The 19,338-nt window shown below is 51.8% G+C and overlaps 12 protein-coding genes across 12 annotated transcripts; 4 read left to right on the top strand and 8 right to left on the bottom strand.

Annotated features, from left to right (window-relative positions):
• Positions 1–99: 99 nt before the first annotated feature.
• B9G98_01445 (Meiotically up-regulated gene 65 protein) lies at positions 100–1,060 on the bottom strand (the record flags this gene model as incomplete). The annotated part of the gene is made up of 2 exons (XM_024808003.1): positions 100–745; positions 774–1,060. The coding sequence occupies 2 exons, from the start codon at positions 1,058–1,060 to the stop codon at positions 100–102; spliced, it is 933 nt and encodes a 310-aa protein (XP_024663771.1).
• A 174-nt stretch (positions 1,061–1,234) lies between these two features.
• B9G98_01444 (Peptidyl-prolyl cis-trans isomerase cyp15) lies at positions 1,235–2,473 on the bottom strand (the record flags this gene model as incomplete). Its single annotated transcript, XM_024808002.1, has 1 exon — positions 1,235–2,473. One exon carries the CDS (start codon positions 2,471–2,473, stop codon positions 1,235–1,237), a length of 1,239 nt encoding a protein of 412 aa, XP_024663770.1.
• Positions 2,474–3,248: 775 nt separating this feature from the next.
• Positions 3,249–4,817, top strand: B9G98_01443 (hypothetical protein; the record flags this gene model as incomplete). Its single annotated transcript, XM_024808001.1, has 1 exon — positions 3,249–4,817. The coding sequence occupies one exon, from the start codon at positions 3,249–3,251 to the stop codon at positions 4,815–4,817; it is 1,569 nt and encodes a 522-aa protein (XP_024663769.1).
• Positions 4,818–6,133: 1,316 nt separating this feature from the next.
• On the top strand, positions 6,134–6,778 carry B9G98_01442 (hypothetical protein; the record flags this gene model as incomplete). Its single annotated transcript, XM_024808000.1, has 1 exon — positions 6,134–6,778. The coding sequence occupies one exon, from the start codon at positions 6,134–6,136 to the stop codon at positions 6,776–6,778; it is 645 nt and encodes a 214-aa protein (XP_024663768.1).
• A 920-nt stretch (positions 6,779–7,698) lies between these two features.
• B9G98_01441 (Oxygen-dependent coproporphyrinogen-III oxidase) lies at positions 7,699–8,700 on the bottom strand (the record flags this gene model as incomplete). The annotated part of the gene is made up of 1 exon (XM_024807999.1): positions 7,699–8,700. The coding sequence occupies one exon, from the start codon at positions 8,698–8,700 to the stop codon at positions 7,699–7,701; it is 1,002 nt and encodes a 333-aa protein (XP_024663767.1).
• Positions 8,701–9,169: 469 nt separating this feature from the next.
• B9G98_01440 (25S rRNA (uridine-N(3))-methyltransferase) lies at positions 9,170–9,830 on the top strand (the record flags this gene model as incomplete). The annotated part of the gene is made up of 2 exons (XM_024807998.1): positions 9,170–9,754; positions 9,819–9,830. The coding sequence occupies 2 exons, from the start codon at positions 9,170–9,172 to the stop codon at positions 9,828–9,830; spliced, it is 597 nt and encodes a 198-aa protein (XP_024663766.1).
• Positions 9,831–9,964: 134 nt separating this feature from the next.
• Positions 9,965–11,077, bottom strand: B9G98_01439 (Protein FYV10; the record flags this gene model as incomplete). Its single annotated transcript, XM_024807997.1, has 1 exon — positions 9,965–11,077. The coding sequence occupies one exon, from the start codon at positions 11,075–11,077 to the stop codon at positions 9,965–9,967; it is 1,113 nt and encodes a 370-aa protein (XP_024663765.1).
• Positions 11,078–11,181: 104 nt separating this feature from the next.
• On the bottom strand, positions 11,182–12,282 carry B9G98_01438 (Isocitrate dehydrogenase [NAD] subunit 1, mitochondrial; the record flags this gene model as incomplete). The annotated part of the gene is made up of 1 exon (XM_024807996.1): positions 11,182–12,282. The coding sequence occupies one exon, from the start codon at positions 12,280–12,282 to the stop codon at positions 11,182–11,184; it is 1,101 nt and encodes a 366-aa protein (XP_024663764.1).
• Positions 12,283–12,821: 539 nt separating this feature from the next.
• On the bottom strand, positions 12,822–14,114 carry B9G98_01437 (Glucoamylase GLU1; the record flags this gene model as incomplete). The annotated part of the gene is made up of 1 exon (XM_024807995.1): positions 12,822–14,114. The coding sequence occupies one exon, from the start codon at positions 14,112–14,114 to the stop codon at positions 12,822–12,824; it is 1,293 nt and encodes a 430-aa protein (XP_024663763.1).
• Positions 14,115–14,287: 173 nt separating this feature from the next.
• B9G98_01436 (Actin-regulating kinase PRK1) lies at positions 14,288–17,113 on the top strand (the record flags this gene model as incomplete). Its single annotated transcript, XM_024807994.1, has 1 exon — positions 14,288–17,113. The coding sequence occupies one exon, from the start codon at positions 14,288–14,290 to the stop codon at positions 17,111–17,113; it is 2,826 nt and encodes a 941-aa protein (XP_024663762.1).
• Positions 17,114–17,281: 168 nt separating this feature from the next.
• B9G98_01435 (hypothetical protein) lies at positions 17,282–17,621 on the bottom strand (the record flags this gene model as incomplete). The annotated part of the gene is made up of 2 exons (XM_024807993.1): positions 17,282–17,493; positions 17,597–17,621. 2 exons carry the CDS (start codon positions 17,619–17,621, stop codon positions 17,282–17,284), a joined length of 237 nt encoding a protein of 78 aa, XP_024663761.1.
• A 441-nt stretch (positions 17,622–18,062) lies between these two features.
• On the bottom strand, positions 18,063–19,260 carry B9G98_01434 (hypothetical protein; the record flags this gene model as incomplete). Its single annotated transcript, XM_024807992.1, has 3 exons — positions 18,063–18,239; positions 18,332–18,721; positions 19,024–19,260. The coding sequence occupies 3 exons, from the start codon at positions 19,258–19,260 to the stop codon at positions 18,063–18,065; spliced, it is 804 nt and encodes a 267-aa protein (XP_024663760.1).
• Positions 19,261–19,338: the final 78 nt, after the last annotated feature.

Here is a 19,338-nt window from a genome sequence, read left to right as displayed (position 1 = left end):
GGTGCAGGACAAAACGAAACTCGGTAACTAGGTTGGTCTGTTATATATTAATGTTCTATAAATATGATTCTGTTTTGTGAGCATGCTGAATCGTCCTGTTCAGAATGGTGATATACTGTTCTTGACTTGGATCGGGACCTCAGACAACCTCCGCATAATTTCATGCTCGCTAATTGGCAACAAAAACATGCCACTGAGCAGTTTGCCACTTTGCCGAAGCGCTTCAGCTCGTTCGGGGTATCGGTTGATGTAGCGAATCACGGTAGTAACTTTGGACCGCTCGTCCTTGCAGTCTGTAACCTTACTGAGAAGGTCCTGGCACACCTGGTCGTTGGACATGGCGTTTTTGTCTCCGAATCTGTATTCCGCCTTCTTTCGTCGTAGTCGCTTCCATTGTCGTTGACGAACAAACGAACGCCCAATGCGGGGGTATCCTTTCCAATCCTTTGATCGGAACCGCCAGGAGTACAGCCAGCCCTGGTCGTCGACATCGTTAGCCATATCAACATACCACCGGGGCCATACCCACTCCCACGTATCGTCTGGAAGGTTCACGTTGCACAGGTGGTTTCCCAAGGCACTGCCATCGCGAGCGGAGTACTCCCGCGGGTCCATGGCAAGTAACAGCTTGGATGAGAAGAACGGATAGCCCAAAAGCACCCAACCCCGCTGGCTTTCAATTTGGTAGTCCCAGGCTTCGTGCTCGCCCGTCTCTAGCTCTACATGTGGGACTGACATGATGCAGCTGGGAACGCCTGCCCAGATTACTGAACTAACTAGTGGAGGCACTATGAATAACCGCTGCATGAAGAGGCACCCCGTTTTTGGTAGGGAGGTTGTTGAGAGCATCAACCACGTCGAATCCACTAGTTACTTTGCCAAAAACAGTAGATTTTTTATCGAGCTTGATATCGCCCGTAGTAATGATAAATTGTGACCCGTTTGATTCCGGGCCCGACGGATAGCTGCCGAGGGTGTACTTTTCGTGCTCAAGACCATTGGTTTCGACCTTGAACGGCGTCTTCCAAATCGAGTGGCCGCCGTCGCCGGGGTCGCCCATTCGAACGTATGCATTGCGGCTAATGCTGTTTACTGAGGTGCCGTTGTAGTAGCCCTGGTTACACAGCTCAGTAAAGTTCTCCACCGCAAGAGGCGCGTGCTTGGGATACAATTGGAAGCTAACATCACCAAGCGAAGTGTGCAAAGTCGCGTTGGTCGGTAATTTCGTGACTCGTCAGACAATCTTGACCGGTTCAACGGGCTCTGGATCCACAGAAGCTACGGTCAAGTCCACATCCCTCGGTGTTTTAACCTCCTGGCCAAATAAATAGATATCACCTTCGGCATCCAGAGCAATAATTGCCGAGTCGACCTTGGTCTGCCTATCAACGATCGAGCTCTCCGCAGCTGCTGTTTCCAGGGTGTGCTGACGACTCCTGTACTGAACTAGACCCAGCTGGTGGAACCTAATACTGTCTGCTAGGCCATATACCTTTGCAACTGTACTTGTTCTCAGAGACAGAGCTTTGATGCCGAGAATCGTAGGATACACCACGATAGTAGACGAAACATCGATGGCCAACATGTCGTTTTCTTTGGACTCGGTTTTCACACGCCGGGAAAATTCCACAGGGTCAATCACAACCCCTGTTCCGAGTTTTTGCATTTCCTCCACTGTTTCCAGTGTCTCGTCGTATTCCCGCTTCCGTTTACCCGACACAAAGTCGAACACAACCAGTCGGCCGTCGGTATCAAGAACCACCAGGGCGTCTCGAGCAACAGAGATGTTTTGGATTCGCCGCTTGTCTTTCCGAAACAAAAACAAGTCAGTTTCACTTTTGGTTTTGTATCGCACCGTCTCTGGAAGCTGGCCATGCTTGTCCCATACCTCAATTATGCCTAATTCGTCCCACGAAACAATGCATTGGTGCCGCTTACTATGCTCGACCCCACTGATTGTACGTTTATGGAGGTTGGGCAGTTTTTGACTAGATTCAAGGGCCTGGTCAAAAAGCCATGCATGACACCCAGCTGCGGCCACTAGGGTATTTCCCAACCAGGCCACATACATCTGCTCGTGGTTCGATGGAGTGTCGCTACGTACGGCAATAATATCTGCCGTTTGCGTATCAATTGTGGCCAGAGCCCCGTTGCTCCCCGCAATCGCAAGCAAGCTCCCATCACATGAGAAACGCATATGCTCGATCCTGTCGCAGAATGCAGCCTCCAACCGGCGAACTAGCTGTAACTCTCCGTCTCTTTGCTGACGCAGCTCCAGTATCCCTGAAGAAGTGGCTAAAGCAGTATATCCCGTTTCCCTATGGACAGCCAGGCATACAACCCGGAGCCCCTTGTAAGATCTTGTGTAGCTAACTGCTAGTGGTAGGGCCTCTATGGAATGAATCGACTGCTTGACTCTTTTTTTAGGCCGTGGTCGGGCAATTAGCTCCGCGTCGCTAGATGATGTGCTCATGTAAGCAGTGCAAAGTCTAATTTGGAAAAATAGATGACATGTTTGGAACCACTAGCCAGAGTTGAAACATCCCTGTTCCATTGGGAGAGCCATGAGATGCCCGCAACAGAGTTCAGTTACTTATTTGACCTCAACCTTATTTTTTATATCGCGATTAATTGTGTCAAGCACAGAGTGAATGTTCCACCACATGCATCAGTCCAAAATCACATTCATATGGGATCCCGCGAAATCACTAGACATCAAATAGACCGGTGCAATATCCCACCGCTTCTTACCCAACAAGAACTTTAACTTTGTCAGATCCTGTGCTACGTCAGCCAGCTTACAGGTTATTGGACGTAGAGGGATGTTGCGGGGTCAAGTAATCAGGAGTTTTTAGCGCGCTATGCATCTGGGTAAGGGTGAGATGCTTGTGATTTTAGTGGGGTGGGGTTGCATCTGTGCCTCCCAATCTGGTCAAAGGGGAGCAACGGTAGGTACTTGGCCCATTAGCAGAGGGCGTACTCGTGCATTTTTTCATGTGCACCAATTCAAAGTCTTTGAGTGCTTTGCAGGAGTTCTCTTGTCATTTTCCTCCAAATAAAAGCCGTTTGGACTATCCCAAATTTCAAGTCACATGATCCGAGCATGTGACTCGAGCTGCGTTAGGGTGGGGGAACTGAGCGGACTAATCCTCCGAGACTCCAAAACGCATATAAGTACCCAGGCCCTAGCTGCATACCCCAGTGTCCAAATCTCGAGATTGCTGCTGAGTTTTTTCCGATTAGCAACAATGAGTGAAATTATCGAAATGCTACAGAAGGTCGGACTAGGCATCCTAGGATTCCTCGCCCTCTTCTGCCTCTATGATTTCATTAACTTCAATATTCTTTACCCCCGGTCTGCAAAGAACCGCAAGTGCGCCAGCCCCAAGACGAAATATACTTTCCCTCTTGGTATTCCCACTGCCCTCCGGGCTATCTACTTTTTCCTGAAACATGATGTCAACGAGTTCTTGCGTCGTGATTTCTTCGATTCAATGGTCCACACCTGGAGAGCCAATTTCGTCGGTGTGACTGTCATCTTGACTGATGATCCCGAGAACATCAAGACCTTCTTGGCCACTTCTTTCAAGGACTATTCTCTAGGATGGCGCTACAATATTTTCTTCCCCGTCCTGGGCAACGGTATTTTCACACTGTCCGGTGAGGGCTGGAAGCACTCCCGTGCGATGTTGCGTCCTCAGTTTGCTCGTGATCAGATCACCCATCTGGAGAGTATCAACCACCACGTTGGCAAGCTTATCGATATCATGAAAGACAACTTCAAGAAGGACAAGATCAGCGATTTCCAGGTTTTGCTGCATCAGCTCACCATTGACACTGCGACCGAGTTCTTGTTTGGCGAATCTGTGGACAGCTTAACTGACTCCAACAGAAAGATTGTCGCTCCTTCCGGTAAGAGCATCACTGGTGCTCAGTTCGTTGAGGCCTTCAACTACTGCCAGGACGTCCTTGTCTTGCGCTTCTTGTGCGGTGGTGTTTTCTGGTTGATTGACAGTTTCAAGTTCCGTTACAAGGCTAAGGTCTGCAAAGACTTTATTGATTACTTTGTTGCCAAGGCCCTCGACAAGCCCATGGAGAAGGATGAGGTCGCCGAGTCCTACATCTTCATGAAGGAACTCACGAAGGAGACCCGTGACCCTGTCGTTATTCGTGACCAGGCTCTCAACATTCTGCTTGCTGGTCGTGATACCACTGCTTCTGTTATGTCCTTCATGGCTGTGTACATGGCCAAGTACCCAGAGGTTTACCAAAAGCTCCGAGAAGCTGTCGCCGCTGACTTTGGTAACGATACCTCCAACATCACTTTCGAGTCCCTCAAGCGCTGCAAGTATCTGAACAATGTGCTTAACGAAGTTCTGCGTCTCCACCCTGTTGTGGCCTTCAACTTCCGCCAAGCCGTGCGTGATACCACTCTTCCCCGCGGCGGTGGTCCCAAGGGTGACCAGCCTGTGTTTGTCCCCGCAAACACTATTTTGGCTTACTCCCCATACTCAATGCAGCGTTCCGCTGATTTCTGGGGCCCTGATGCCGATGAGTTCAACCCTGATCGTTGGGACACTCCTCGCGGTCACGGCTGGGAGTACCTTCCCTTCAACGGTGGTCCCCGTATCTGCCTTGGTCAACAGTTTGCACTCACTGAGATGGCCGTTACTTGGGTCCGCATCTGCCAGGCTTTCGAGAAGATTGACATGGATACATCAAAAGTGGGTGACTACAAGCATCCCAAATTGCATCAGCGCTTGACTATTTCTGTTTCAGGTGGTGTTCCTTGCAAGCTTGTTCCTGCTTCTCGTTAAGCTCTCGTAATAGCAGACAGTATCTTCACGGTTGATGAGCCTATGTGTTGATCGCCCCAATGTTGTTGCCAACAGGTCTCTCGAGAGGCTTGTGTTTCTCGTATCGACAATAGCATATTTATTCCCACCTGTTTGCAAGAGGTCAACAGCCAGTTTCTGTTTGTTATAAGTTGTAGTTTCAATGTTATAGACTAGTAGAATTATGCGCTTCTTTAAAGCCTTGCCTGAGACAGACCAAGCCAGTGTGTGGTGCTGAGCTGAACGGTAATTCAGTACCTCCGTCAACCATTAATTGGTTTGTTTTGATGTTTCTATCCCGCATATCGTGTTCATCTTCTTCCTTTCTTGGTCTTATGCGCGCATGGTTTTGTTTATGCGTGTGGGTGCGGCTATGCATAGGTACCTGCAAGGCACAGGGGGCCCCTAAGTCTAACAGTGCAAAAACAGATTGGGCATTTTTATTGTAGTTATAGGTGTATCTAGTGAGACTTATAATGTGTTCATGTTCTTCATTCACGATCACTGATGGTCTGGTGAATACATTAACAATTTTTGAATCTGCACCAACCAAGCGTCAAGACTACCCATAATAAAGAAACTCGAATGCTATTGCGTTACTAAAGTTTCTGGGACGCCAAATCCACTGGTTGGGTATGTTTTCATCTCTCGATGCCGGGGCATGGGATGTCTTATCTGCACGCCTGGCATTGGTGCGTTCCTGCACCGTATCAACTTGCACTACTGGCACCACGGTGTTTGATTTGAGATTGACTCAAGCCTGATAACGTACCATGATAAAACACCTGCCGATATAGTGTAGTATGCTACCGCAGTGCTTGCAATTTTCCAGGCGAACCATGCATATCTGATATTGCACAATACTTGACTAGTGTCAAGACTTGAGTTAACAACTCCAAGGCTATTTGTTGACTTTTATAAGTTCCGCTTTCGAATCAGTGTAGTTTTAACTTGAATTGATCCCGCTAGTTGCTCCTTGCAGGCGTTTCGATAGCTGGGCACCTCGCTGTCTCAGGCGTCTCCTCATCGTTTTCCCCACTCCACAGACTGTCCTGGCGTCTGATCTGCGATCCACGGCGCTTCATCGAAGCGTTATATCTGCACAAGTAGGACATTGGGCTGGATAGGGTAAGCGGGCTCTACATGTGGTTTCGACGACAAAGGGTTGAGCGCGCCCACCGTTTAGTCAATGCATGATAGTGCAGGTATTATGGGTGTAGCAGCAAGTGATCTTCATTGCTTTACCCATGAGGCGGCTCCTCTTTAATTCACTTCCGTATTTTCGATCATTGTCAAATATGACTGCAACAGAACTTTCGAAAGGGACCAGCGTCAAATGGAACAGCAGTGGGGGAGTCGCCCATGGGCGGGTGGTAAAAGAGCTCACCAGTCCCACGAAGATCAAAAACCATAAAGTAAGTGCCTCCAAGGAAAACCCCCAGTTGCTTGTAGAAACAAAGAGTGGAGCAAAGGCTGCTCACAAACCTGAAGCCGTCAAAAAGGAACCATCTGAAGAGGCCAGTTCACCCACCGAGGCCTCTACCAAATCTACCCGAAAGCGATCGTCACCTGAAGCGGATGCGGGGGCGGACTCATCGGGTGCTAAAAAAAAGAAAAAGACTTTGGACTACGTCCCCACCGAGAAAATGGCCGAGAATGCTAAACTTGGTCTGAAATTGCGCAAGCGGTTCAATCGTGGAGGCACGGAGGTTGGTGTCAACCGTGCAAATCAGCTCGCTGAGCGCCGTCGGGTCAGTACTGAAGATATCAAGTCAATGGCCAGCTACTTTGCAAGACACGAAGTTGACAAGAGCGCTACACGCTACAAGTGGGGCGATAATGATCGACCCTCTGCAGGCTACATCGCCTGGCTACTGTGGGGAGGGGACGAGGGCCAGGTTTGGGCCAAAGAACGGCGCGAGGCTCTTCGAGCAAAAAAATAGCAGCTGTATTCTGAGTATCTTAGTTTTCAAAGTTATGTATTTACCCTCACTACACTTTTTTGATGTATACATTGGATCTATAAAAGAGCTGGTCCAATCTACTTTAGTCATGCCTGAAGCTTGTCAAGCGGAAGCGTGTGCTATTCAAGATTGTTTGCAGAGGAGGGATTACAATGATGCGCGATGTATGAAACAGATTATGAGCCTTTACAACTGCTGTAGTAAGTTCTACGAGGTGAATGGCACCGAGGCGAAGAGTGTATGCTGTCCAAAGTATCCCAAGCTGGTTGAGAAGCTAGAATCTCTAGACCGCTGAGCATGTTTTTTTCTCTCTAAACTTGGATCTCATGAGTCAATTGCATTGGCGTGTGTTTGGGTTAGCTCGGGCTTTGCACTGGTTGTACTGCATGCTCTCCGAACAACCCGGTTTCGGGGCATGGAAAATACTCACGGTGATTGAATGGTATATAGCGTAATTTTAACTGATGGTATTTGTTCCTGAATCTAGTGTATTGTTGCAATTGATTGATGTCTACTTAAAGAGCGAGTAGGCATCGACGAGACTATGGGTGCTAAATGAGTCGCACAAGGATGCTTGAATTTATGATTTCAAGAAACAACTAGAAAAGAACTGAAATCGCCATGAACAATAAACAACACAAAAAACAGGAATCAAAAGATACTTGTACAGTTAGCACGCCACAGAAATAGATGAATCGGGATCAACAGAGACTGCACCATTCTGCAGGAACAGCTAGATACTGGGGCCAACGTAGCAAACAACGCTCTGGCGCTGTGCAAATGTAAATATAATAAGATTACACTAAAATCGGTTATTCGTGTCTTCAAACCTCTCGCTCGGGCTAAAATCAGAGATCACAGTAGACAGTAGGAACTGCCCAGCGGACGGGATCGAAAAGTTAAACCCACTCTCTCGGGGATTTCAAAACCTCAACTAGCTTGGCCTCTTCAGAGCCTTCTTTGGGGTGGAAATTATAGCGCCAAGAAACATTAAGAGGGAGCGAGATGAGGATGCTTTCGATGCGGGCGCCGGGAGCCAGGATACCGAACTGGGTGCCGCGGTCATGGAGAAGATTGAATTCGACATAACGACCACGGCGAATTAGTTGCCATTGCTTTTGTTCAGGGGTGAAGGGCATATCCTTGCGTCTCTCCAAGATGACAGGGTAAGACTCCAAGAAGGCGTTGAAGCATGCAGTAACGAAGCTGAACACTTTCTCGGGATCTTCATCAACGAGGTCATCAAAGAAAATACCACCGATGCCACGGGCCTCACCGCGGTGGTGGTTGACAAAGTACTTGTCGCACCAGGCTTTAAAGTCTGGGTAGTATCGGGGGTCGTACTTGTCGCATGCGTTCTTGAGACACTTGTGGAACAGCTTTGCGTCTTCTTCAAACAGATAATAAGGGGTCAGGTCTGCACCACCACCAAACCACCAGGCCTGGGGGGAGCCGTCTTCGTTTTGGGTCTCGAAATAGCGGTAATTGAGATGCACAGTAGGCGCCATGGGGTTGCGGGGATGCATGATCATGGACAGGCCGCAAACCCAGTACGGAAGGTCGCCATCGGGCTTGTCGCGCAAGGAGCTGTGGTTCTCGCGCATCTTGCGCACGGCGGCCTCGGGCAGTTTGCCGTGCACGACGGAGATGAGAGCGCCGCCGCGCTCAATAACGTTGCCATCTTCGATAGCAGCAGTGATACCCTCACCGGTGCCGTCTGGGCGTTCCCAGTGGTCTCTGAAGAATTGCTTGCCGTCAATCTTTTCCATAGCCCCGACGATTTCGTTTTGCTTTTGGCGAATGAGAGCCTCCATACGGGCACGCATTGAACCCGACGGCGCCAGGGTGTGCTGGGATTTAGCCTGCTGAGCCTGGGTTGCAGTCGAAACTTCCGTTGTCATGGTTGTTGGTGTAAAAGGAAGATAACCAGGATGCCAAAGCTGGGAGAAAGTGCGCTGGAGAACCGGGGAAAGGGCAAGATCTGTGCCGATTTAGAAGCTAAATGGGACGGTTTAAGGTAATTTGTGCGCGGAAAAGAGAAATCTGACCGCAACTAAGAATGGCACAATTGAAACTTGGTGCCAGCTAAATTTTAAACAGGTCGGGTGGAGATAATAGCTCGAACAGGGGCTTAAGAAGATAGCTCTACCCTCGACGCACTCTACATTATGTAGACTCTCCCAAACGCATCATGCTATATGTTGCGTGACATTTGCAGGCATGAACGAGGGCCTAGAATTACCTAACCGTAGGGCACTCGTTCACGTGTTTAGGTGAGCCCAGCAAAGGTTTGCCTTTCCGTAGAAGGGTGACTAGGTGGGAGAAAACCTGCACAAACTCGACGAAACCGGTATTACGAGAGGGGTTGAGATGGCTAGAAAAAGCAAGCTTAAGGCACTCTTACAAAATTACACGACCAAGGTAAAAGCGAACGAGCTGCTGGCCGAAAAAGAGGCCCGAAGAAATCAGCTCGCTAGTGGAAAAAAACCCAGCCAGAAGCTAGGTAAGCATGCACCCGAGAGCGCCCTGTCCCCCACATGGATCCCGTTTGCGGACAGAGACAATGTGGTGCTCATTGGCGAGGGCGATTTCAGCTTTGCCGTTTCGTGCTTGGACGAAAACTACGTAAACTCGCTGTGTGCTACTAGTCTAGATTCAAGGGCGCAGGTGGAGGAAAAGTACGATGACGGAAAAACCCACCTGGACTTTCTGTCTGGTGACGAGCGTGCATCGGTTCTGCATGACGTGGATGGGACTTGCCTGACTGCTAGCAAGTCGCTGGCCAAGTATTTGAGCACGCCTCTGCCGGAAAACGGCAGGTTTGTTTTTGTGTTCAACTTCCCGCATCTTGGCAACTCCGTAGCAGACCAGGACCGCAACATCCGCCAGCACCAGCAGCTGCTGGCCGACTTCTTTGCCCAAGTCCGCCTAATTGCACCGAATGCTGCATGTGCGGTTACTGTATTCGAAGGCGAACCTTACGCATCTTGGGACATCAAACCACTGGCGAGATGCAAAGGCTGGAAGTTAGAGCGCAGCGGCCGGTTCGCTTGGGAACTGTTCCCTGCGTACTCCCACAAACTCACCGCAAAAGAGGGCCGGACAAACAAGCAGCAAAAAGAGCGCAAGGCCCGAACCTATTTATTTGCACCAGAAAATAAATAACTAGCAGGGATATACAGGAATAGTATCCATAGGGTAGTGCACAGATTTGGTGACTGGATCAGTGAGATCCGGCCAGGACCCTGCTTCCTTGGAGTAGTCTTCCAGATCCTTTTCCGAGTATATCCGGTTCGTACCGTCCAGCAGCACGGGGTCTGTGGGCAGGATGCTGTGGGCGTGGTTGGCAAAGGGCACGTGGGAGGCCAATTCGCGAAACTCGTGAGAACAAACGGGACACGACTCAGTCTTGGCCGCCTGGGCGAGCGTGAGCTTGGTTAGATCGTAGGGTCCGCACGACCGCGTTCTCAACGCAGCTAGTCCGGCGGATACTTTGGAAAACAGATTGAAGTGGGAGGACCGGCCATGGAACGCCATGAACTCTGCGACAAAATCTAGCGACAGGGTCTCCCACAATGAAGACAGGTTGTAGTACTGCTCCTGCACACCACCCAGCGTGGATCCGATCAGAGCCATTTCCTCCCCGTATGGCGAAGCGAATTTCGTCATGTGTTTCCGCGAGTAGGCAATGGCCGCGTGCACGTCGCCGGCTTTGATCAACTTGAGCACCTCGTACGTTCTCAAGCGGGGCTCGATAGTGCTGGCCCGTTTTCGAAGAAAGGCTCGGTTTCGAGCACACCACTGCAGGGCCCTAGTTGGCACGTGTTGATTCATCTCTTTGATGATGCTGCCCAGCTCCGACAGCAGATCGAGGTCGGCAAGCTGCTCGATGTCCTTTGCTTTGGCGTATCTGGCCGCTGTTTCGACGTATCCCTGGCTGGTGAAGTGGTCTACGATCGCCACATCCAGCGACCGGTCAATTGCCGCGCTGTAGCTCTGCAGATCTGTGGCACGGTTCACCGCGCACGATTCCAGCTCTTGCAGAAACTGCTGTCGGGCAAGTGCTCGGCCAGCTAGCTCCTGCTGGACGTCTGCCAGGTGCGCTGCCTGGGCCTTGATTTTCTCCAGCTCCGCAAGCAGAGTCTCGTCGTCAATGGCTTGCGAGGCCTGCGCGTCTGCCAACACAATCAAACTCTTCTCAACCGTAGACTGCATGGTCTTCAAATTGATCCGCATGCTCTCAACCGGCACCCTGAGCAGTGACGGCTGCAACTCCATGGTGGGAAGTCAAGTAAGCCGGGAGGGTCGATTCGTACAAACATTCATCTAACTAGGATACAAGTAATCTAACAGAATCTAGAGGGAGAGAGGAAACGTTAAACCTAGTCGAGCTCGTTAAGAATGGCTTTGGTGAACTCGGTGGTGGTGTTGGTACCGCCCAGATCGGGGGTGCGAACCTGGGCCTGCTCGAGAACCTTGTAAGTGGCCTTGGAGATGCGGTCGGCGGTCTCGTCGAGACCAAGGTGGCGCAGCATCATGACGGAAGAGAGGACCATGGCGGTGGGGTTGGCGGTGTTCTTGCCCTTGATGTCGAGACCGACGTGGCGGCAGCCGGGCTCGAAAACAGCATAGTCGCGACCAATGCTGACACCAGGGACCAGGCCGGGGCCGCCGACCAGACCAGCACCGATATTAGAGAGAATGGTGCCGTAGAGGTTGGGGGTGACCAGCACGTCGAACTGCTGGGGGTGCGAAACTGCCTGCATCGAGGCGTTGTCAACAATCATGTCGTTGACCTCGATCTGCGGGTAGTCGGTGCCGAGCCCCTTGACGGTGTTGCGGAAGAGACCGTCGGCCTGCTTCATGATGTTGGCCTTGTGGATGGCAGTGACGCGGTTGCGCTGGTTCATGACAGCAAAGTCAAAGGCAAAGCGGCCAATGCGCTCAGAGTTGTACTCGGTGATGATTTTGAGCGACTCAACAACGTCGGGGGTGGGCATGTGCTCGAGACCCGAGTACTCGCCCTCGGTGTTTTCACGAACAACAACAAAGTCAATGTCCTTCTGGCGAGTCTGCACGCCGGGGATCGACTTGAAGAGCGAGACAGACGCGAAAATGTCCAACTCCTTGCGCAGCAGGACGTTGAACGAAGGGTGGCCGGTGCGGACAACAGGGGTGTACAGGATACCCTTGAGACCGACCTTATTGCGCCGGAGCGAGCGCAAGCCCTCCTGGTACTCGGCAGGCAGCTCGGAGCCGGAAACCTCGCCGGTGACGTCAATCTCCTCAAACTCAACGGGCACGTTGTCCGCCTTGAAAATGGTCTTGACGGCCTCAGCGGTCTCTTTACCGATACCGTCACCAGGAATCAGGGTAACCGTGTACTTGGAGCCGTACTTGGTGTTAGGGGTTTTGAAGTGCATACCCCGGACGGTGGTGCGAGCAGCACCAGTGACAGACTTTCTATAGATCGAGCCAAGCATTGCCGGAATAAAAAAATATAAAAGTGTGTTTGATCTGGGAAGATTGGACACGATTTGATTTTTTTTTATTAAGCGCAGCAAAAAAACCCTACCGGCCGGTGCCCGAAAGCCGCCAACCCTTGCCCGCACAGTGCCTTCTACCCCCCTGCGAAAACAAACTACTGCTCTGTGGAGCACCCCCAGGCGAAAAACCGCCTGGCTTACGAAACTTCAAATGGACAGAAAGTGGAGCCCGCAGACGGTGAGGAGAGCGTACAGGCAGGTTCTCAGGCAGCTGAGCGTCTCTTACAACGCTGCATCGGCAGAGCAAAATGCTGGCATTGTTGCTCGTGAAGTTGCTCGACGAAAGCTCAAGGAAAGAGCCGCTAAAGCTGCCGGATCAGCCCTAGATTCTGAGGAGGCTCTCCCGGCATCTATTCCGGTTGTTCGTTACGATACAGCTTCTTTGCGTCAACTGTTCAAAGAGCCCTCGATAAGACCGCATGACGTCGAGGAAATAGCCAACTACCTACAACACCAGCGCCAATATAAGGAGCTGCTCAAACGATACCAAACCGGGCCCAAGTCCAGACAGGAGAGGGTTCGTATGTCGGCTCGTCGAGTTGGATTGGATGTCGACCATCTAGATTGAGATCGTTGATCGTCTCCAGTAGTTCAAGTACCTGAGTATAGCTCCAAGTAAGCGAAGACGCACCCTGCATGTACCCTGTATACCGATTAATCTGTTCGCTTAGCGAGTCTTCACCACGATGGGCTGCGATGAACTTCACATGTGCATGCGCCTCATCAATCAGTCCGTTGGCAATTAGTGTCTCTGCCACGGCTGCTGTTGTCAAAAACCACGGATTCCCCAAGCTGACCGTGTACCCATCGTAGGCGTCTTCAGGATAGCGACCAACCCCCCCGGGGCTCTCGTAATTAATGGGGTAGCGCAGTTGAAAATCGGCATTGAGGAACTCGATAGTGTTATGTAGCCGCACGTCTGTCATGTTGACAAGAAGCGGGCCATTGATGGGTTCGGTCCACCCCGCCAGACTCGTCAACGTCTTGACCGCCAACACCGATGCGGAGTCAATGCCGCAACGCCCCGCCAAATAAATAGGAGAATGCTCAAAAATCAGTTCATGGGCCAAAAATTTCGTGTTTATGTACCTTTCCATCTTGCGGAGTGTCGCTTTATAGGCTTGGACGTAAGAACCAAGTCCCGCCTGTTTTGCCAACGCTGCCCCAGCTTTGACGGCACCGTACTGAGACAAAACCGTAAAAAAGTGCACTCCGTAAACCTCCTCCCACACGTCAAAGCACTGGTCCTGCCAAGAGCTCAAAATGAAATCCAAATCAGCCCTGATCACTTGCTGGAACAAGCGATGATTCCGGGCGACTGAGAGAGACTGAGCGTACTTGGCCAGCGCCATCACTCTCAATGCCGGACCGTCGTTCTGGGGACGACCCCACGGTTCGTTGAAGGGCGCCCCGTCGATGTAAAACTTGGGCTCACCCAGAGTACCAGACAGAGTGGGCACTATTTGCAGCTGGCGGCTCGACGAGATATAGCTTTCCACAAGCGCTCTGATCCGGTCAGAGTACTGGTCATCGTGCCGCTCAAGTTGACCCACAAGTGTTCCAATAGCCAATGCGCCGTCTCTTATCCAGTGGTAATAATAGTTCGGCCGGGTAGTTGACGGACTAGCAACCGACAGCCCCGGGAGGCCGTCTGGCAGATCGAAGTTCGCGAGCGTTCTCTCCAGCAGCCACTCTCTCGAGGGAAATGCCCGGCCGCTTTGGTCAATTGACCACAGCCAGCTCCAAATAAACCCCAGTATCCACCTCATAAAAAGTGTGGGGGTGGAATCAGTGGCGGATCAGGAGGCGCACGGAGTCAGGGCGGCCCTTCACTTAGTCAGCTCAGCCTCTTTGCTGACTGCGCACTGCCACCACGGTCCCACGGTGTAAATAATCCAACGCTTAGCTTCTTCCACGCCTCCTCTCTTGGTGCATAATACGGATGCCTACCGCACCACCCACGGCATATTCGCCAGGAACTACACTGACAGTGGGCTCACACGAGATTGAAATTATAAAATATGTGTCGGAAGGAGGATTCGCGCACGTCTACACCGTTAAAGTTGACCCTCCGATCGCCGGCCACCCCGTGGCTTGCCTCAAGCGGGTTGCAGTGCCGGACAAGGTCTATTTGAACCTCCTGCGCGCAGAGGTAGAGGCAATGCAGCGACTGAAGGGCTATTCGAACGTCGTTCAATATTTTGATTCCCACGCAGAGCGTATGAAGTCCGGGATGGGCTACGAGGTTTTGCTACTCATGGAGTATTGCGCCGGCGGCGGCCTGATAAACTTCATGAACACCCGCTTGCGGGATCAGCTCAAAGAGCACGAGGTCCTCAAAATCATGTATGATATCACTCTGGGTCTCGCACACATGCATCATTTACATCCGCCACTAATTCACCGAGACTTGAAAATCGAAAACGTTTTGCTCACCGGAGATGGAACGTACAAACTCTGTGATTTCGGCTCCGTCTCACCGGTGCTGCGTGTTCCTAAAACTCCGCAGGAGTACAGGATATTGGACGATGACATTAAACACCACACGACAGTGCAGTACCGCAGCCCGGAGATGGTGGACGTTTACTCCGGCTACCCCATTGACGAGAAAAGCGATATCTGGGCACTAGGTGTATTCCTGTACAAACTCTGCTTTTATACTACTCCATTCGAAAGGGAGGGCAACGCGGCTATTCTCAAGGCGTCGTATATCATCCCCCAAAAACCGCATTATTCGGACCGGCTAAAGAACATGATTCGCGTGTTGTTGCAACCTGTACCCACTCAGCGCCCCACCGCTTATCAAGTTATGCAAGAAATTTGTGCAATGAGGGAAGTTGACAACCCGCTTGCTCGCAAAGCGCGGACTCCTCCGGCTGCTTCTGTGCCGCCACAGATTTCGGCTTCCGGGGCCCCTTCTCCAGGGCCCTCAAGTCTCCACCCAAAGACCTCGCCAGGTCCTTCGCACAAGTCATATCCAGGATCTCCAACCCCGCCCACAACGGCAGCCGCTATGCAGCCAGTGCCCGTAATTTCGCTACAACCGCAACCACCCTACGGGGCTGCTCAGGAAATTCTCCCCATGCTTTCGGGGATGCAGTTGCGACAGCAGTATCCGCAGTCTATGGCGGCTATGTCCAGCAGCCAACTAGTTCCAACTGACCCGATTCAGGCGGCCCCTGCACAACCGGTCCCTGTGCCGATCCAGCAAACCAACCGGCACTTGTGGGCATCGCATGTCAACATCAACGCACCTATTGGCTCAGTGCCTACATCTCCAGAACTTGTGGACAGGAGTGGAAGCTTTGAGACCAAGTTCCCTGTGTTGTCTCCAACCTCGCCAATGCTAACTGGCACATCGGCATTTGACTTTTCTGAGGCAGAGGTCACTGCACGCTTCCCATCAATGGCAGAGTTAGAGCCCTTGGGTAGCCAGACTGTGCTGGCGCAGTCTAAAAAGCCCACTCCTATGCCCAGTGCTCCGGTCAACAACGGTCCTCCCGTTCCCCGGCGGCCTGAGGAACTCAAAGCCAGGTTTGTGCGCGAAACAGCCCAGGCTCAAATCAAAGCGGCTCGTGAAGAAATGGACAAAGTGCCCCAACAGGACCATCAGCTGCCCCTGGTTCCACCGCCTCCCACCGCCAGATCAGTCACTCCTTTGGGCGGCGAAGAGTGGTCATGGGAATCTGAACATAGAGACCAACGCCGCTCTTCAGAGGTACTCAAGCTCGATCAACGGCGTCCCTCGGGAGATCTCGAACGCGAGAGAGAGTATCGGACATCGAGATCATCCGGTGAATTTGATGGCGTGACTTCTGAGAGGCTCCGCAAGTACCGCTCGTCGAGATCGTCTGGGGAGCTCGAGCATGCGGTCAGAGCGCAAAACCTGTATGCTTCTGATTCTGAATCGGACTCCGAGTCGGAGGTGCGGGTTTCAGAACAGGCGACCAAGCTCAAAAAGATCATTGGCGGGATGACTGAGTCAACGGTTGTACTGGAGAACGACAACACGCATGTCACTTCGAGCGTTGATTTCCTGCGTACCTTGCGACCTCACCACCACCACGTGACTGGTCTTGTTCGCCAGATCTCCAAGGGCGGCAAAGCTGCGCATTCTCGGAAGAAGTCGTTGACAAACAAGCTGTTCCGCAACAGCAGCCACTCGCACCATCGCCGAAGTCAGTACTATGGCTCGGACGATGATATAGAGGACGATAGCAGCGGCGACGTGGTTATAACCTCCCGACAAGCTCGGTCGTCGTCTCGAGACGGCGCAAGGAGGTCAGCAAACAGCGGGTTGTTGTTCCAATCCGACATGGACGGTAGTGCGACAAGCGAGGAGATAAGCGACGGGTCGGATTATGAGATTGTACGCCGCGGGTCGGCAGTGAGCGTCAACAGCGGAGCTCACAGATACAACCAGCCTCGCAGCAGCATTCAACATCGGGTACACACATATCTCCAGAGCCAGGACCAGCAGCGGTCGCCGCGGACCGCGCAAGGCTACGGAAGGTACACGGACAGTGGCACGCACTCGGACAGCGAGGTTCTCGAGACGACCCCCCAGAGTGAGTTTGTTTCCGCGAAAAAGCAGATGAAGAGGCGGACGCTGACCGACAACATCCAGCGGCCGCCGCTGCCGCCCAAGGCCAACAAACCACCGCTCCGCAAACTCGAGGCTTCCTCGCGGACCAGCGACGCCGAGCGGCGGGCCAGTAAGCCTCCCAAGCCTGCGCACCTGTCTCGACAGAGTGTTGTATACCCCTAATACTTATAGAGTTGTCAAAAATTCGTGCTACACAAACAATATATATAAAAAATTAAGCAGAGCCGGTGCAGAGAAACAGCCTGCGGGGGAATTGCAAATTAGGGGTGGCCCGCAACAAACGAACAGCGGATATTAGAAAAAGAACGAGCTGGGGCCAGCGTGCTCGAATTAGGCAGCGAGGTAGTGCGGGACCGCGGAGTAGATGATGTGGCCAGCCTCCTTGGCGAGGGGAGCAAGCGATGCAAACAGGTAGATGAGAAGCATGATGAAGACGCCAGCAGCAATGTCGACGACGGCGGTTTCCCAGCTGGACATAGTCGCACAGGGCACGACCTCGAAATGGATAATCTGGATAAGGCGGTGAACTTTCTTGGGGAGCTCTTTCAGCTGCATCGTGGTTTGGAGGACAAAGGTTTGTGGCTATTGAGGAAGAGGCATGAGTTATAAATCTCTAGTCCAGGATTGCTGCAGAGGTGCCTGCACGAGAACCAGCCCACAGAACGTACATATTCGGGAAGTTTTTCCAGGCTGCTGTTGCCGGTGGGAGCCGTCAACGGGGTGGCAAAGTCGAAAGACAAATTCCAATATCACAGCAGTAGCGGAATAGGCACATATCTCGGCACAAATCTCTTGCGACACCCCAATAGCGCATCATAAGCAAGCAAATCGTGGTAGGGTCATCGTCTTTGGAGCGTGAGCTGCAGCAAAAAACAACGTTTCGGTAAGCAAACAACCCGTTGTAGGAAGCATGGCAAGGTATGAATCAGCCTAGTGCGTTGGTTTTCTGGGGGTAATTGGCAAAGGAATTTCATAAAGGTTGTTTTGGTTAAAGCGATATTTAATACATAAACGGCACACAGTGCAGGCTGCTCGAACGGCGAGCCCTGAGCAAAGCATTGGCGTCGGTAAGACGATCCACGTGATCTCCGAAAAAAATACCCGACATGGTTCACGACTGGGTCACCGAAAAAAACGGCGATTTAGGCAGGACTGGCGGGCGAATCTGAGAAAAGTAGCGACTAGACGGCGGGCTCATACCGCGGAATTTAGCGGCCAGCTCAGCAACGGCCAACAAGCTGGCCAGCGCTGCCCATAATTTCATACTGCGTGCTGCAAGGCGCACCGACTATGCAGTCTGCTGTGTGCGGGATGCCGACCCCCCTCCCTGGGAAAAAGCCGCATCTGCTGGGTTGTTTTTCTTTCTTATCGGTACAAGACAGCCATGAGCCATTTATTTGCTGCACAAAAAGCGCACAACTTGGAGCTGGTGGTCCGTGGTGCCAACAAGATGTCATGAAACAAAGGAATACAGCTGCTGTCACTTGCACAGTCGGCAGGCCGACCGCTAGGCCAAGCCAAATCAGATCTGCCAGGTTGATCGGTAAAGTGCCTATTCCGCAGAATAGCCCGAAAACCATAAAGGGGAGCATAAAAAGCCGGAGAAAGTTCAGATTGCTTACTGACTGACGGCCTAAGAGTTCGACAGTAGTTGGTTGGCAAGCGCAACACTGCGACTTCCAGGTAGCTCTGAGGAGCGGGGTGGTTGGTCAAGCACCAGCTCAGCGGGCTATCTTGGGCAATTTGCCAGTTGCGCTTGCGAGTGAGAAGCTTGGTTAGGGCGCAATTGAGCCTGAGCCCAAGCTTGTTTCTCGTTTGTTGAGTTAGTCACGGTTGCCGCGTCTGACAAACTCGTTTCTGGGGTTGTTGGACTGGCCCATCTGGGTGTGGAGAGGCGCTTAGTCACTAGTGCAAACCTGTTAATAATAAACACGAATTTGTGACTAACCAGAGGCGTCTGGACCCAAAAAAAGAGGCTTAGACGGCCACCTGGACCGCGGTGGGACCGGAACCACGACCGCGGGGGCACAATTTACATGCACAAACGACGGCAAATTTCAGCGCAGAGACACAACATATGAAGGAGCAGTCAAAACTCGGTATCCTAGGTTGAGAGGACTGTCAAAGCCGAGCTGCGAGAAAATACCTCCGAGCACATACAAGCATGCGTACGAGAAAAGACCAAACAGAATAAACACCAGAGTGTCAACCGCAACGTTCTCGTACTTGCTCAGGCAGTAGCCTGGCGTCAATTCAGTGTGGAGATGGAGGAATACGCTGTTGACCTGCTTTTTCACCGTGTTGATCATTATGTTACTCGAGTGAGTCCGATGATTCAGCCCCATATATATTAGCGTCTGCTGCGGGACCCCTTGATCGAGTTTAAT

Source organism: Wickerhamiella sorbophila, assembly GCF_002251995.1.
Source record: "Wickerhamiella sorbophila strain DS02 chromosome Unknown contig1, whole genome shotgun sequence".
Taxonomy (NCBI): Eukaryota; Fungi; Ascomycota; class Dipodascomycetes; order Dipodascales; family Trichomonascaceae; genus Wickerhamiella; species Wickerhamiella sorbophila.
Note: the sequence above shows the minus strand (reverse complement) of the source record. Positions and strands in the feature narration are given on the sequence as shown.